This window comes from Peromyscus eremicus, chromosome 15, assembly GCF_949786415.1.
Source record: "Peromyscus eremicus chromosome 15, PerEre_H2_v1, whole genome shotgun sequence".
Lineage (NCBI taxonomy): Eukaryota > Metazoa > Chordata > Mammalia > Rodentia > Cricetidae > Peromyscus > Peromyscus eremicus.
The window spans coordinates 40758795-40773382 of NC_081431.1; the positions used below are offsets into that span (position 1 = coordinate 40758795).

Sequence of the window (14588 nt, forward strand, 5' to 3'; positions counted from 1 at the left end):
TTCACGGAGGGCATGAACTCCCCCAATCAAAGGAAACACGGTACTAGAGAACAACCTCCAATGTTCCTTCCCCTAACTTCCATCCGGAATAAAAAAGTTGGTTCTGCCTGAAGAACTAACAGCTCTCTAGCAACAGGGAATTGTTAATCCAAGCAGTGGACCTGCTCTTTCCACTATTCTGAAGAAAAAGTCCTCCTCCACAAAAACACCCGCTTTGTGACAGCTACGCCTACTGGACATGCATTCCTGATGAGTCAAAGCAGTGGGTACCTTCCCCTAATCCGCCCACCCCCCCAACTAGAAAGCTAGACAGGAAAAAAAGGAGGATTGGGTGTGTAGAGATTAAGAACTTGACCCCTCTATTCTGACCAATAAAAGCAAGATTAACTGGGCACGAGGAATAAAAAGACCTTGATATTCCATCCTTTGAGTTACAGTGAGGACAAACTGGGACGGGGAAAGAGTTGGAGCGGGATGAACTTAGGAAGGGCTCAAGATCACTGAAAGTCTAGGCCACTTAGTTCTTGTACTGGAAGGGCTCGTCGCCAGTCTCGTTGAGAAGGCATGTGCGGATGATGGCTTCTGTCACGGCAAACGGGTCACAATTGGCAGAAGGACGACGGTCTTCAAAGTAACCCCTCTTCTCCTGGCCAACAGTCCGGGGAATGCGGATGCTGGCGCTGCGGTTGGCCACGCCGGCCGAAAAGTCGTTGATGTTGGAGGTTTCGTGGAATCCAGTCAGACGCCGGGCGTTGTCCAGGCCCCCCTTGGGATCGTAGGCGCGAATGTGGTACTGGTGCCGCTTGCTCAGCTTCTCAATGGCCTCCTCAATGTACCTAGTGGAAGCAGTCAAGATGAGGGTCTGACCTCACCACTAGAAACCTGTCCTTCAGGGGTAGGAGGAGGTATGAATCTCAAACGTCTGCCTTGTGGCTTGTGTCTCAGAGCCTCAGATCAGCCCTTAGCATGCAGGACAAATGACCTGTTGGATGGGAAGACCCCCCCATCACTTCCCTCTTCCCACCAGTAAGAACTAAGTTACCCACGTGCTTGTAGTTTTACTTAGTTCTTCTTACTAAAGACTTTCAAATGCCTGAACCCATGTGACAACGTTCCCGAATCACAGCTGTGATTCTCTTTCCTAGAGTATGGCCACTTCTCCAACGGGTACAAAATGACAAGCTTACGACAAATATGAAGAGCATGACGTGTAGTCCGTGAGAAGCCCAGCTTTCCCAACCCTAACACAAAGCCCTTCCCACTCCACGAGAATAAAGATGGCTCCAGAGGAGGGGTACTTACTTCAGACCGTTCTCCTCCCGCATGGCCTTGGTGCTAAAGTTGGTATGGCAGCCTGCACCATTCCAGTTCCCGGGAATGGGCTTGGGGTCAAAGGTTGCTATCACCCCAAAGTCTTCACATACGCGATGCAAGATGAATCGGGCCACCCAGAGATGATCTCCCATGCGGATTCCTTCACATGGTCCTATCTGGAATTCCCACTAGAAAGAAAATGTTGACCTTTAAAAATAAGGCCAACTAGGGGCTGGAGAGATGGCTCAGGGGTTTAAGAGTGCTGCCTGCTCTTCCAGAGGTCCCGAGTTCAATTCCCAGCAACCACACGGTGGCTCACAACCATCTAATAATGAGATCTGGTGCCCTCTTCTGGTGTGCAGGCAAACCTGCATGCAGAACACTGTATATGTGATAAATAAAATTAAAACAAAAAAAATAAGGCCAACTAGCAGTTCAAGCCAACTCAAGCTCCTAGCGCGTTCTACCTGCCTCTACTTTGAAGCACTCCTAAGTCACCACCCTTAGGTGCCCAAGTCCCCACTAGCCGAAGTCCCCACGTGCCCAAGTCCCTTCAGAGGGGAGAAAGGTGACAGAATAATGCTCTTTACCTGGGCAGGCATGACCTCAGCATTTGTTCCTGTAATCTTGACTCCAGCATACAAGCAGGCCCGGTAATGAGCCTCCACGATATCCCTGCCATAGGCTTTGTCTGCTCCCACGCCACAGTAATATGGACCTGAAGGACAATCAGGACGAATCAGTGAAGAGTCAGAAAATCGGTAAACCCCCAAAGCCAGAAAATTAGAAGGTCCTAATCCTTGCTTTCCCCAGTCGCTGGTTCTGCCTTCACGGCAGGTGGGAGAATAGGTATTTCCTCTTTCTCCACAGCCTCAGAGCCACTGCCCACTTTGAATCGCTTTTCACTTTCTTTGTGTGTAGGTGCCATGTGCAGTGCAGTCTGAAGATAACTTGAGGGACTCATTTCTGGGATAAGACTCGGGCTGTCAAGCCTGGTTTACCCACCAAGCCACCTCATCCTTCCCCTGTCACTTTAAATTCTAATCACCTCTGGATTTGAGGGATGCAAGGGCAGTCTCCATTTTCTGATTCGGGAGTTGCTCCCGAAAGAAAAAGGAAGCTTTTCTTTCGCCCAGGGAACTTACCTTGGGGCCCAGGGAAGCCATTGGAAGGCCAGCCAAAAGGGTGCCCGTCTGTTCCCATGAGAGTGTATTCCTGTTCCATTCCAAACCAGGGGTGCTGGCTGCTCACCATGTCCATTATCCGTTTACAGGTGTGCCGTAAATTGGTCTCTAGAAATAAAGCATCGGCATGGCTATAAGGAGCAGTGTTCCTCGTAACTCTTAAGCAGCGGAAGTTATCACAGGCTGGACTGACCCAGGCCCGAGCACCGTGTCCCACCACCAAGGGAAATGGAAAAAGCAGTAATTGTACATTTGCAGGAAAAGGCTGAGAGACTTTTTATAATTAAAGTCAGCTATGACATCCCCTGGGAACGGAGTCAGAGCAGAGCAGTGTTCACCGGAGTCAGAGCAGAGCAGTGTTCACCCTCTCTGCATGCTGGCCACATTCCAAGCACCACATGCCAGACACTTACACCCTTATTCACAAGACAGATGCTTCTAGCTGTCAAACATCTCCCCTAGTGTCTCGGGCACTTAAGGCCAGATCTGTCACTGTACTGACAATAATTTGTCCATTACGTTTACATTCCAGGTGAGTTTAAATGCTAAGTTACACAGTATTGGCTGGTACAGAAAGAGAGAAAGAGAGAGAGAGAGAGAGACAGACAGACAGACAGACACAGACAGACAGACAGAGACAGAGAGATGAGTATAACTGGAAACAATTGCCAAGCTAGAAAATGTAAACGAGTCTAAGGTGAGTGTTAGCAATCTTCATTTTCACAAATGAGTAGAGGAAGCCCTGAGAGAGGGTGTCAGGTGGCATGCCCAGGTAACAGGGCGAGCAGCAGAGCCAGGGACCCCATGATTGCCGTGCTCAGGGTGCACGCCCTTTACCAACAATACTTCCTTTCAAAACAGAGGCACCGAAGGCACAAGGCCACCAAGCCTTAGGCGGTGCTGGAAGAGATTTCACAGAAGTGAAACCTCCTCAGGTTTAAGAAGCTACCTGAAAACTGAGTCCGGGTAGGTGCAGCACAAACCAAAAACCCACACGTGCAGGTACAGTAAAGCCTCATGCCCAAAAAAAAAAAAAAAAAACAAAAAAAACAAAAAACCTTAAGGCCGGGCGGTGGTGGCGCACGCCTTTAATCCCAGCACTCGGGAGGCAGAGCCAGGCGGATCTCTGTGAGTTCGAGGCCAGCCTGGGCTACCAAGTGAGTTCCAGGAAAGGCGCAAAGCTACACAGAGAAACCCTGTCTCGAAAAACCAAAAAAAAAAGCCTCATGGGCCAACAGCTTATCCGGGAACCACAATACTCAATACTCGGGAGTATACAGATTCAACAAGCTGAGATAAAACAGCAACCAACAGTTGAGGTACAGTATGCACAAAATAATCCACTTGATCTTCAAATGACTTCGAGATGGACTTTATCTTCAAAGAGGAAGAGTGGTAGACACACAGCCCTGGCAAGCCAAGCTCCACCTCCAGACGCCACAAATGTACAGGAGAGAACCAATTCCACAGGTTGTCTGTCAGCTGACTTCCATACACCCAGCGCGGTCTGCCCTCCCCTCCAGCATGCTCTCTGTCTCTCTCTCGCTACACACACAACCACACACAATTCAGCAAAACAGAAGCAGAGGCGGAAAGTCTGCCAAGGTCACTAATCTGGTATTTAAACCCAGAAACTCTTAAGTACAGAAGACAGGTTTTTAAAAGTACAAGCAGGTCGAGACTGGGGACTCCTATCAGCAAATAGATGGGGGAAGATTCAACACCGTCTATACAACCAATGAAAGGGACCATGGAAGGATGGACCACACTGTTTTCAGCAGGAAAGTTTAGGGTAGAAGGATGGACATCCAATCATCCCTAGATTCTTACAAGGCCTTTGAAAGGATAGTCTCTGCCTTTTCAGAAATCACAAGACTGGGGTAGGACATCCACACCCACCCCATACACACCTGCAGGCTTCCGGTTGTACTTGAAAACCTCACAGAACACCAACTTGTTGGGCTCTTTGCGGAAGGGGTCCCGAAACATGGCAACAGGGCTGAGATACATGTCACTGTTGGAGCCTTCGGACTGAAAGGTACTAGATCCATCAAAATTCCACTCAGGTAACTCTGGGCCAAATAAAGACAGAAAATTAATTTAAGGAGACAGATTTATTTTTGCGTGTCCAGGTGTTTTGCTTGCATTTATGTCTGCGCAGGTGTGTGCCTGGAGCCCTCAGAAGCCAGAAGAGGGGGCTGGATCCCCCGGCATTGGAGTTACGGATAGTGTGAGCCGCCATGTGGGTGCTGGGAATTGAACCCAGATCTTCAAGAGCAACAAGTACTCTTAACCACAGGACAGCTCACAACTGTCTGTAACTCCAGTTCCTGGGATTCTCACACCCACTTCTCACCTCTGCCGGCACTGCACACACACACACACACATACACACACACACAATTTTTTTCAGTGTACACACAAGACAGCCAGCCTCTCATTTATCTTTCCATCGCTCAAGATCTACTGTCTTTCTGGGAAGTGACATGCATGTGAATGCATCATTATTAGGGGCGACCTGCATCATCATTAGGGACGACCTGATACCTGTGCCCACCTATCCCCATGCCCCTTTGCAACTGAGACTTCCAAGAGCACTGCTTCACAAGCTGAGCATCACAGATGATCCCTCTCCGTGTACGTCTACCGTGCCCCAGGTACTCTGGTACCACTTCCAGTGAGTTAGACACAGACAAAAATGCTGGCTCCTTCACTAGGCCATCTCGCCCCCCTTCTCTCATCCCTCACTGGGCCTGACTGTCGTAGCTCAAGGTGTGCTCTTACAGATGAGCAGACAGCTGTTCCCCTACCGCTTGTTCCTTTTCCTACCGTTTCAGAGGCCAGTTTGTCTCTCCAGTTACCTTTGAATTCCTGAAGGCAGAGACCCAAGAACCTACCCCAATTCTGCCAAGTAACAAGGACACAATCCATATTGTCACTGAGTCACCCACTCACCCAAACAGCAACAGCTCTAGAGGGGCAACTCATCCTAAACCAGGTAGATGGTGACAGCCACCCTTCCCCGAAGAGGGACAGCTGTGGCTTGTTCGTTCTATTCGGAAAAATAAAGGCCACGACTAAAATAAAATAGGTCTCAGAAGTATATCTAACGCATCATTTGAAAGTTTTTATAAGCACCCCCAACTAAAGACAAATGGCCAGTCCTAGAAAAACGACTTTGGAGCATGTGCTCTGCATCCAGAATTCTACCGTAGAAGTACTAAACACAGCACTCAAAAGGGTCTCTAACAGTAGTTCTCAACCTGTGGGTCACAAGCCCCTCGAGGGTGGTCTAACAACCTTTTCACAGGAGTCCCCTAAGAGCATCATCCCAAACCACAGATATTTGTATTGATTCATAACAGTAGCGAAACTACAATTAAGACGTCAGCAGAGGTTGGGGGTCACCCCAAACATGAGGCACCGTATTCAAAGTGTCAAAGCATTACAGAAAGGTTGAGAACCACTGCTCTATAAACTAGATAGCACATTCCAGTTACAACCGCTCTTTCAAGCGAGCCTCCTGGAGCTGGCCAGGTTAGCAGTACTCCAACCTCCCACCCCCTACAGATATGACCCATTTTTTTTTTTTCTTCAATGTACCAGCCACACACAAGATTCCATCTAAATAAAGGCTCCCATTGTTACTATGCCTCCAGACTACGCAGCGGCTTACGGGTGACTGGCTGAGGTCTGAAAAGCCTGGCTTCTCAAAGGCTTTGCCAACAGAACAGAAGGAAGGTCAAATCTAGGGCTGCCTGCCCACCTCCAGGCACGTTCTGCTCCTGCCCATGCTCACCTTCGACACACTTGGGCTCACAGTCCAGGGTGCGGGTCTTACAACGCAGGCCTTCTCCGGTACCGTCCACCCAGATATACATGGCTTGCACTTTCTCACCCTGGGGCAGGGACATGTACATCTGCTTGATGCCTTTGTTCAAGTGGGAACTTGCTGAGGTGGCCATGGTAGAAGGTGTTCTGGAGAGACAAAAGTCATTTTATTAACATCTACCCAGAGGGGATCCCCTGCAGGAATGTCTTAAGAGGCATGAGAACCGGGAGTGTGTGGTGATCTCTCCTTTGGAAGTCAACACACTGAAGGGTACATTATTCACTCTGCTTTCAAGAGGTTTAAAGTTTATAATTAGACAAAGATCATCCCCCTCAGGGTGGGCAAGTTAAGGGATTTTAACACCCCTTAACTTTGAGAAAGGTGCCAAGAGGGAACAAAAAGTTAACAATTAACAGAATGTCTTAATCCACCCAATACAACTACCTTACCGCCATAAAGACTGTGGGGTCTTCCTTTGCCTTCTATTCTTGCAATGGCTTTAATAAGCATACACCCCACCCCACCTGCTAAATTCCCACATTTAGATTATTTGAGACAAGGTCTCACTGTGTAGCCCTGGAACTTGCCATGCAGGCCAGGCCAGGCTCAAACACAGAGATCTGCCAGCCTTAGCTTCCTGAATGCTAGAATTAAAGGTGTGTGCCGCCACCACACCTCCATAAAGATGAAATAAGGGGACTAGGATTTAAAAGGCTAACATATTCCTGGGAGGAAATTAAAAAAAAAAGACCTGTACTATTTGCCATCACCACGGTGGTAAAAAGTAACGCCATATTCCAAGGAGCACAACACTGCTGACTTTACTTTTTCTGGAGACAGGAGTCTCTACATAGCCCTGGCTGTCTTGGTACTGACTATGCAGATAGACCAGGGTATCCACCTGTGTCTGTCTGCCTCCGGAGTGCTGGGATTAAAAGTGTGCCCCTCAAATGCTGACTTTTCACTGGTGTGATGAAAAGTCATTACTCCACAGTTAAACTCCGACTTCAATGTAAAAACGGCAGTATTTGAAGATTTCACTAGGTGCTATTTTCTGGTAAGTAGAAAATTCCCACTTCTAATAAAGATGTGGGGCAAGACTAACAGGCCACAGGAGTGGGAGAAAAAAAAAAAACCCCATCTAAGAATCTGAAGCTACAAAACCAGCTTCAACACAAGAGGAAATGTCTCCCCCTCCCTAATCGCCCAGGATGGCTGGAAAGGGAACATATTGTTCTCCAATGACTTGGGCAACTTTCTCAAGTACAGTGGCGAAGTTTCTACGGGCAACTGTCCATGTTTGCCCAAGTGAAAACAACTGCTTCTCCCTCCAAAAGCCTCACCCTTCCCTTGGGGAACAGATGAAGCTCCGTGGTCAAGTCCTACAGAGAAGTAAAACCTCTGCCTGCACCGCCCTTAGAGACCAGGACTGCGATTCTGGGTGGCCTTCAGCTTACACCTATCCCCCTCAGCCTTTGAGTTACACATTCAGCATTAATCAGTTGTTAGGGCTTCCTCCTCCAACCCTTTTCCTCGAGACCAGCTGGGTGCCAGCCACCTAGTGTATAATTGTATAAAATGAGGCCAAGTTCACATGGAATGGGTTCGGAAGTTCTGAGTAGTTTCTGCTGTTACCAGCTGTACCGGGGTCCTTCTCCCTGCCCTTTTTACTCACCCTAGCCACAGAGAATTATATGTACTTGTGGGGTTGCCCTCTCTAGACCTCCTCTTTCTAGAGTTGTGTTCGTGCCTCTCCTCAGCCTCGATATCTCGCTGGTCCAAGCAACGTTGCTTTCTGGGCGAGGGCGATGGAGTGGGGGACCCAGAGCGTTCGGAAGGGGAGGTGCTGGAATAAGGATGCTGGTGGGATTTAACCTTAACCCGCGATTTCTCTCCGGAGTTCACAGAGTAGGCAACGAAGCCGAAGCAATTGGCAGGGGACTCTGAGGACCGAGAATCTCCATCTTCTTCATCATCTATAGCGGGTTTCTTAGAGGATTTGCGGCTGGGGGAGGATCCCCGCTTCCCGCCCCCGGAGGAGTTGGGGTAATCCACTTTGAGAGCAGCCCTTTCCCACTGAAATGTCCGGAAAGTCGGCGCCCCGACCCTCGGGCCCGCGTTGACCTCAAGGCCTCTCCCAGGGGGCCATACCCCGCGAGGGCAGAGGCCGGGTGGAGAGTGGGGCGACCGCGGGAGGCACCGCGCGCCGCTGCTGCCTCCGCCCGGCCCGGTGTCTCCACTGCGGAGCCCTCGGGCCACTCCGGGGCCCTGGCTCTCCATTGTTCGGTCATACTGTAAAGGCTCAGGACCCCGCGTTGGGAAGCCGGCGAGTGGCGCCACCACCACTGAAGACCACCGGCCTCAACCAGACCACCCACAGCGTGACGACGCCCCCCCAAAATGCGCCTCCCAGGAAGAGAGGATCGAGGCGCCTGCGCCCACCAAGGGGAATGAGTGCGCTCCCGCAGGGACCACCGGGCCGCCCGATCCGCGAGCCTCCGCCAACCCCAAGCCCGGGATGCCCGCCTCCCGGGGCGGCGCCTCCGGCCGCCAGCGGAGAGCAGATCAAAACAACCCGCGACCCCGCCCTTCCCCGAGCTTGGCCCACAGCTCGCTCCCCGACCGCCCAGCAGAGCCGGTCCCGGCCGCACGCTGCAAGCACGCGGGAGGCACGAGCGCGGCATCCCGGGCCGCGCAGCTGCAGACTGGACATGGGAGGTAGAGTGGGGACGCCACTGCCCGGGCCGCCGGGCCATGCACCCCTCCGTGCGCTTACCTGAGCGGTGGCCGGCGGGATGATTGATGGACGGGGTGGACAGGCCGCGAGAGCGAGGCGAAGAGAGCGGAGAGACGGAGATCGGTGTCGGGCTCAGCAGCTCCGCTCTACTCCCATTCTCGGCTCTGCAGGGACGCTGCCTCCTCGGTACTTTTTATTGGCAGCCCGTGCCCGCCCCGCGGCGCTCTGATTGGCTGGCCCAGGCCAGGAAACCCGCGCCCATCAGCTGCTGCGCGCCGGGGGCCCGAGGCCATTGGCGGAGGAGCCGTGCGGGAACCGCGGGGTGGGGCAAGCGAGACCGAGAAGAAAGAAAGAGAAAGGGGAGTGGGGGAGGGGACGCAGCGGCGGCTGAGCGGGGTCGGGGCCGAAGGTGCTGGAAGGTTTTGCAGCCTGCGTTCTTGAGCGACCTCTGGACTCTCCGACCCCGGCTAAGGCTTCCTCAGAGCCACTCGGGCCTCGGCTCTTGCTGCCTAACGGTGCAAAGGTTTTCGAGGAGAGTTGTAGATGAAAAGCCAGAACCCCAGGACCGAATTTTTACCCTTTCCTTTGTTGAGCGAGATCTTGGGGGCGGGCTGGGTTGGGGGGAGCCAGGGAGCCCTGGTCAGGCCTGGAGAGAGACATGGTTCTCAAAGCCTGGAGGAGCCTATCTTCCTGAGTGGATTTGGGGAAGTGGTCAGAACTGTGATTTCATGGTTTAAACACAAGTGCAGTGTTGCCCTAATTCCATGCAGAGGATTCTGGAGGTCCATAGACAGGAGACCTGTTTGATGTCACCTCGTTCCCGCCATAGGCAAGTCTCTCAGCCTTTCAACCCCCAGATTCCTCAGATCTGCAAAACAGAGCAGATGGAAGGACTTTGAGAGCTGTCCACCAGACTTGAAGTCAGGGTGCACACCTCTAAAGGTGTGCTTTTCCTTTGCTAAAGGAAAGCTGTTCTTTCCAGGACCCCTTTGAAACCAAACATTTAAGATTCCCCTAAAGAAATGTTAACCCGGGAGACAATGGCCAGTTCTAGGCCAGTCTGCTTACAGGACAGGTTGTTCCAGGACAACCAGGGGTACACAGAGAAACCCTGTCTTGGGGGGGAGGGGGGGAGATGAAAAAAAACTTCGTTGCTTCTGCTTCCCAAGTTACTTACTGTGGCTTTTTGTTGTTGCTTTGTTTTGTTTTAAGTCAGAAAAATTAGTGTCTTTTCCCTGTCTTAACCCTGCCGTGATGGCTGAGATAATGTGTGAATACTGTAATGAGATGTACTACAATGTGTGCAGAAATTACCTGTAAGAATAGACATGGCTCCGTGCTGTTATTAGTACTGTGTCCTGAGCATTCTGTTTTAGTGCGTGAAATCCATGTGGGCTTTATTAATCTTTCAGGAGCCCTGGTATTTGAGATTTTCTGTTTAAATACCAGAAATCTATGCTCTCGGTGCCTTTGGGAGAGGAAAGGAAGAAGTTTGTTTTTCTGGTTATGTTTTGCACCACAAATATGAAAAAGAAATGTTGCCTGTGACCACACACACATAACTTGGCTTCCTGGGTCAACCTCCATCTACTCCCTTTAAGTGCGTCTAACACTGTGGCACACAGCAGCAGCGTTCATCTCAGACAGGGGTTTTGGTGTGCCTTGGACTGGAAAGGCACCTTGCAAATTCCATGTTGTTATTCGGTGCCGTGTGAAGCATTTTACGGTGATGTTCGTCAGTAGAGGGCCTTCAGATCAGACAAACCCAAGATCAGATCTGGACCTCACCCCTGGTCCACCTTGATTAATAGCCAAATGACTTAGCCACACAAAGCCTCAGCCTTAGTGTATAGAGCAGGGATTACAGGGGGACCTGGAACATGAAGAGTGTTTAGAAAACACCAGTTATCATTTTATAGGTCAATCTGAAGAGAATGGACCATTTCTTTCTCCATGATTACTCCGTGTGTGTGTGTGTGTGTGTGTGTGTGTGTGTGTGTGTGTGTGTAGGCTAGCATCGGCATCTTTCTCTATCACCCCCCCACCCCACCCCCACCCCGCTTTTTTTTTGAATGGGGTCCTTCACCGACTAAGCTAGACTTGCTAGCCAACGATTCCCAGGGATCTTTCTGTGTCTGCCTTCTCAGGGCTTGGATTACAGTTACTTGGCTATTGAACCTGACTTTTTACATGGTGGCTGGGGATTGAACTCAGGTCCTCCTCCACCAGCTAAGCCATCTCACCACCCCTCCATGAACACTCCTGAAATGCCGTGTCTTGCTGCACCATTGCTTTAATAAAGGACGAGAAGTTTAGTCCCAGTATCAAGGCCGGCTGTCTAGCTTCCTGTTGCCTTCAGCTTAGGGGGTTGGAAAAGGGATCAGAAGAAGGGAGAGATGATGTTCTTATTTTGGAAAAGATTGGCTTCCAGGTACCAGCTGCCCAGTAGAAACCAGTGCCTTCAGCACTCCTACCCACAACCAAAGGAGGGACAGAGAACGTAATAGAAAATGCAATATTCAGCAGCTAATGTGTTCTTCTTCTTCGCTTTCTTGCATTTTTGCTATGCGAGTGCCTACTTCCCTTGCTAGACATATTAACCTCCTTGGCTGCTTATTCAATTTCATATTCCCCAATAGTGTCCAGACTGAGTGGTCAATAAACACGTATTGACCGCACCGAAATGTCAGCGGCGGCGGCATCAAGAGAACATGTGCTCTGTTTCCAAGAATAGAAGTGGATTTGCTTTGATCCTTTCATATGACCAGGGACATCTCACGTGACCACGGACTTTCAGGGGTAAACAAGAGGCTTTGCCCCCTTGGTCAGCCCCTCATATGTTTAAACCAACCAAAGCAGGACCCAGACAAGTTCAAGGACCAGACTGGGGGACTCTGAGTGTCTCGTGGGAGAAAAAGCAGAACAGAGTCCCCTAATCAGGTTGCCCTCGGAAAAGTGACCTGTACTTTTAGAGAAGTTAAAAGAACAGCCTGTTTCATCCCCTTTGACTTTGCCGGGTCTCTGTCCTTTGTTCTTCCCTAAATTGCCACCACCCTCGTTTTCTACCCCCTCCATGAAAGCAGCAAGATGGCTGATCCCATGAACTTTTCAGTTGAGGCCCACACAGTATCAAAGCTAACTGGGGGTCTGGTGGCGAGTGCTTTGAAGTTGAGGTTCTTGCTGAGTGGAGTTCCTCTGTCCCAAGGGTGGGTGGAGTGGGAGAGCAATATTGCAGGGCAAGAGTTTGGACCAGATTTGCAGAAATAACCCCGAAGTAAACACCTCTCGTTAGTGGTGTTTGGCCACCTACACTGTGGCTTTGTTTTGGGTAGGCCCTTCCCTGTGAGTTCTTCAGACTTCTTTATCTTCGTGTCTGAAGCTCTTACTCTATAGAGTCCTGAGTACAAGCCTGCCTGATTGCCTTGCATTCACGATGCCAAGCTTAGGATACGGCTCCAGTCAACCCAGACCTTGAACTATAACATGCTGTCGGGAAGTGGAGTTTGCTGCAGACCTGGCCAGTTTTAGCGGGCCATCAGTGAAAACTTTCAACCACGCTAAAGAAATACGGTGGGGAACTGGAGTTGCAGTCACCCTGAAAACCGAACCCAGAATGTAACCTGTTTTGTTTTTTAGAAACCTAAATTAGTTCTGGCCAAAAAAATAAGAGCCTGACAGATGTCAAGCCGAACTCAAACAAGAGAATAAAGGGCAGGAGAGCACTGGGGGTGGAGAGCATTCCTGGATCCTGTAAAGTGTGTCTTTTTGGGAAGTTGTATTAAGTCAGCTTTTCAAATCCCTCTCTGCGCAGTGAATGAAGGAAAGAGCAGATTACACTTGAACTCAGTAACCTAAGACTGAGTGTGAGAGGAGCTTTCTTACATCGCTTAATTACTTGATACTCTTTAGTTCCAGAGAAGAAATTCAAAGTCAGAAGTCAACCACCTTTCACCTGACTGGAGTCTGCCAAATGCTCAATGAAGATGTTCACAGAGAGGGAGCACCCCATTTCTCAACCTGCACATGAAGGGCTGAGTCTGAGCTCTTCCTCAAATCTTACCTCGGCTAGGAAGAACCAAGTTCGTCTATCTGACGTCATGGGAAAGGGAGTCCTACTGGTCTAGGAAAGCCACAGATACAGTTCCAGAACTGGACCTTCATGTCCTTCTAGCTTACTGGGTTTTTCAGTTCTGAAGGTGAACCAGGCCCTGGGGCATGCTAGACAAGTACTCTATTGCTGAACTGTATTCCCAGCCCATCTTTTTAGCTGTTATTGTTTTTTATTATTTATTTTTATTCTTATGTGCATTGGTCTTTTGCCTATGTGTATGTCTGTGTAAGGGTGTCGGGTCTCCTGGCACTGTAGTTACAGACAGTTGTGAGCTGTCATGTGGGTGCTAGGAATTGAACTCGGGTCCTCTGGAAGAGCTGTCAGTGCTCTTAACCGTTGAGCCATCTCTCCAGTCCTTTTTTGAGACAGGATTTCTGTGCGGCTCCGGCTGTCCTGGAACTTGCTCTATAGACCAAGCTGGCTTTGAACTCACAGATCTGCTTGCCTCTCCCTCCCAAGTGCTGGGATTAAAGGTATGTGCCACCACCACCCAGCTTACAGGAAGACTGTGTTTTGAGCAAGTTTTCATTTACCATAATCTGTCACTAATTAAATCAATTAATTTATCGTGTGTGTGTGTGTGTGTGTGTGTGTGTGTGTGTGTGTGTGTGATGATGATGATGATGATGGGGGGGGCACACGTGTGCATGTATGGAAGTCAGGGGACAACTTCCCGGAGTCAGTTTTCTCCTTCCACTGTAGGTACTGGGGACTAAACTCAAGCTGGCATGCTCGCACAGTGAATGCTTTTATCCACTGAGCCATCTTACTGGCCATACATTTTTTTTTTTTTTTTTTTTTTTAAACTGATTCTTGAAAGGTTGTTTACGGGGGTTGCAGAACCAGGTGCTTGGACCGGGTGATGGTGACATAGCACCCTCTGGTGGAGTCTTGTGAGAATTTCAAACTTCTCCCCAGAAGTCTTGAGTGTGAAGGTTTATCTTCACTGGCCTCTGTTACATATTGTATACATGATAAATTAACAATGACCAATGCTATGCCTATACCGGCTGTTTGAGAGATATTTTATTCCTATCGCTGCCCCATTACCAGAAGTTTATCATAAAATTAATCTTCAGCTATCCAGAAATGGGCAGCAAACTGTACTTGCGCCTCACCCCCATCAGTGAAGGAGGAAGGTGAAGAGAAAAGGACTGTCTGCAAAATCAGTTAAGAAGAGTCCAGGAACCAAGAATAAAGGGGAAACTGATTCAAGGACTTGATCATTAACAGGGCTCACCCTCCGGTCTCACCCTCAGCCCTCACTTGGCTCTGAGCCCAGAAACAAACCAAGCCAACAGTTGAGACTATGCCAGACTCTGTTCTCAGGGCAACTGGGGTTGGGCAGAAAGTCTAGCATAAACTAGGCCCTTAGGGGTGTCTGTGGTATTTCCACTGTGCCACCTCCTT

General features: G+C 49.8%; 1 protein-coding gene across 2 annotated transcripts; it reads right to left on the reverse strand.

Moving 5' to 3' along the window:
• Positions 1–388: 388 nt before the first annotated feature.
• Glul (glutamate-ammonia ligase) lies at positions 389–9254 on the reverse strand. Of its 2 annotated transcripts, none has more exons than XM_059280100.1 (7): positions 9107–9254; positions 6298–6476; positions 4409–4570; positions 2460–2606; positions 1905–2032; positions 1303–1502; positions 389–836 (listed from the first exon to the last, which is right to left on the reverse strand). In XM_059280100.1, exons 2-7 carry the CDS (start codon positions 6461–6463, stop codon positions 518–520), a joined length of 1122 nt encoding a protein of 373 aa, XP_059136083.1. In that variant the 5' UTR covers positions 6464–6476; positions 9107–9254; the 3' UTR covers positions 389–517. The 2 variants fall into 2 exon arrangements, with proteins under 2 accessions (XP_059136083.1, XP_059136082.1); XM_059280099.1 differs by lacking the exon at positions 9107–9254 and adding an exon at positions 8006–8579.
• Positions 9255–14588: the final 5334 nt, after the last annotated feature.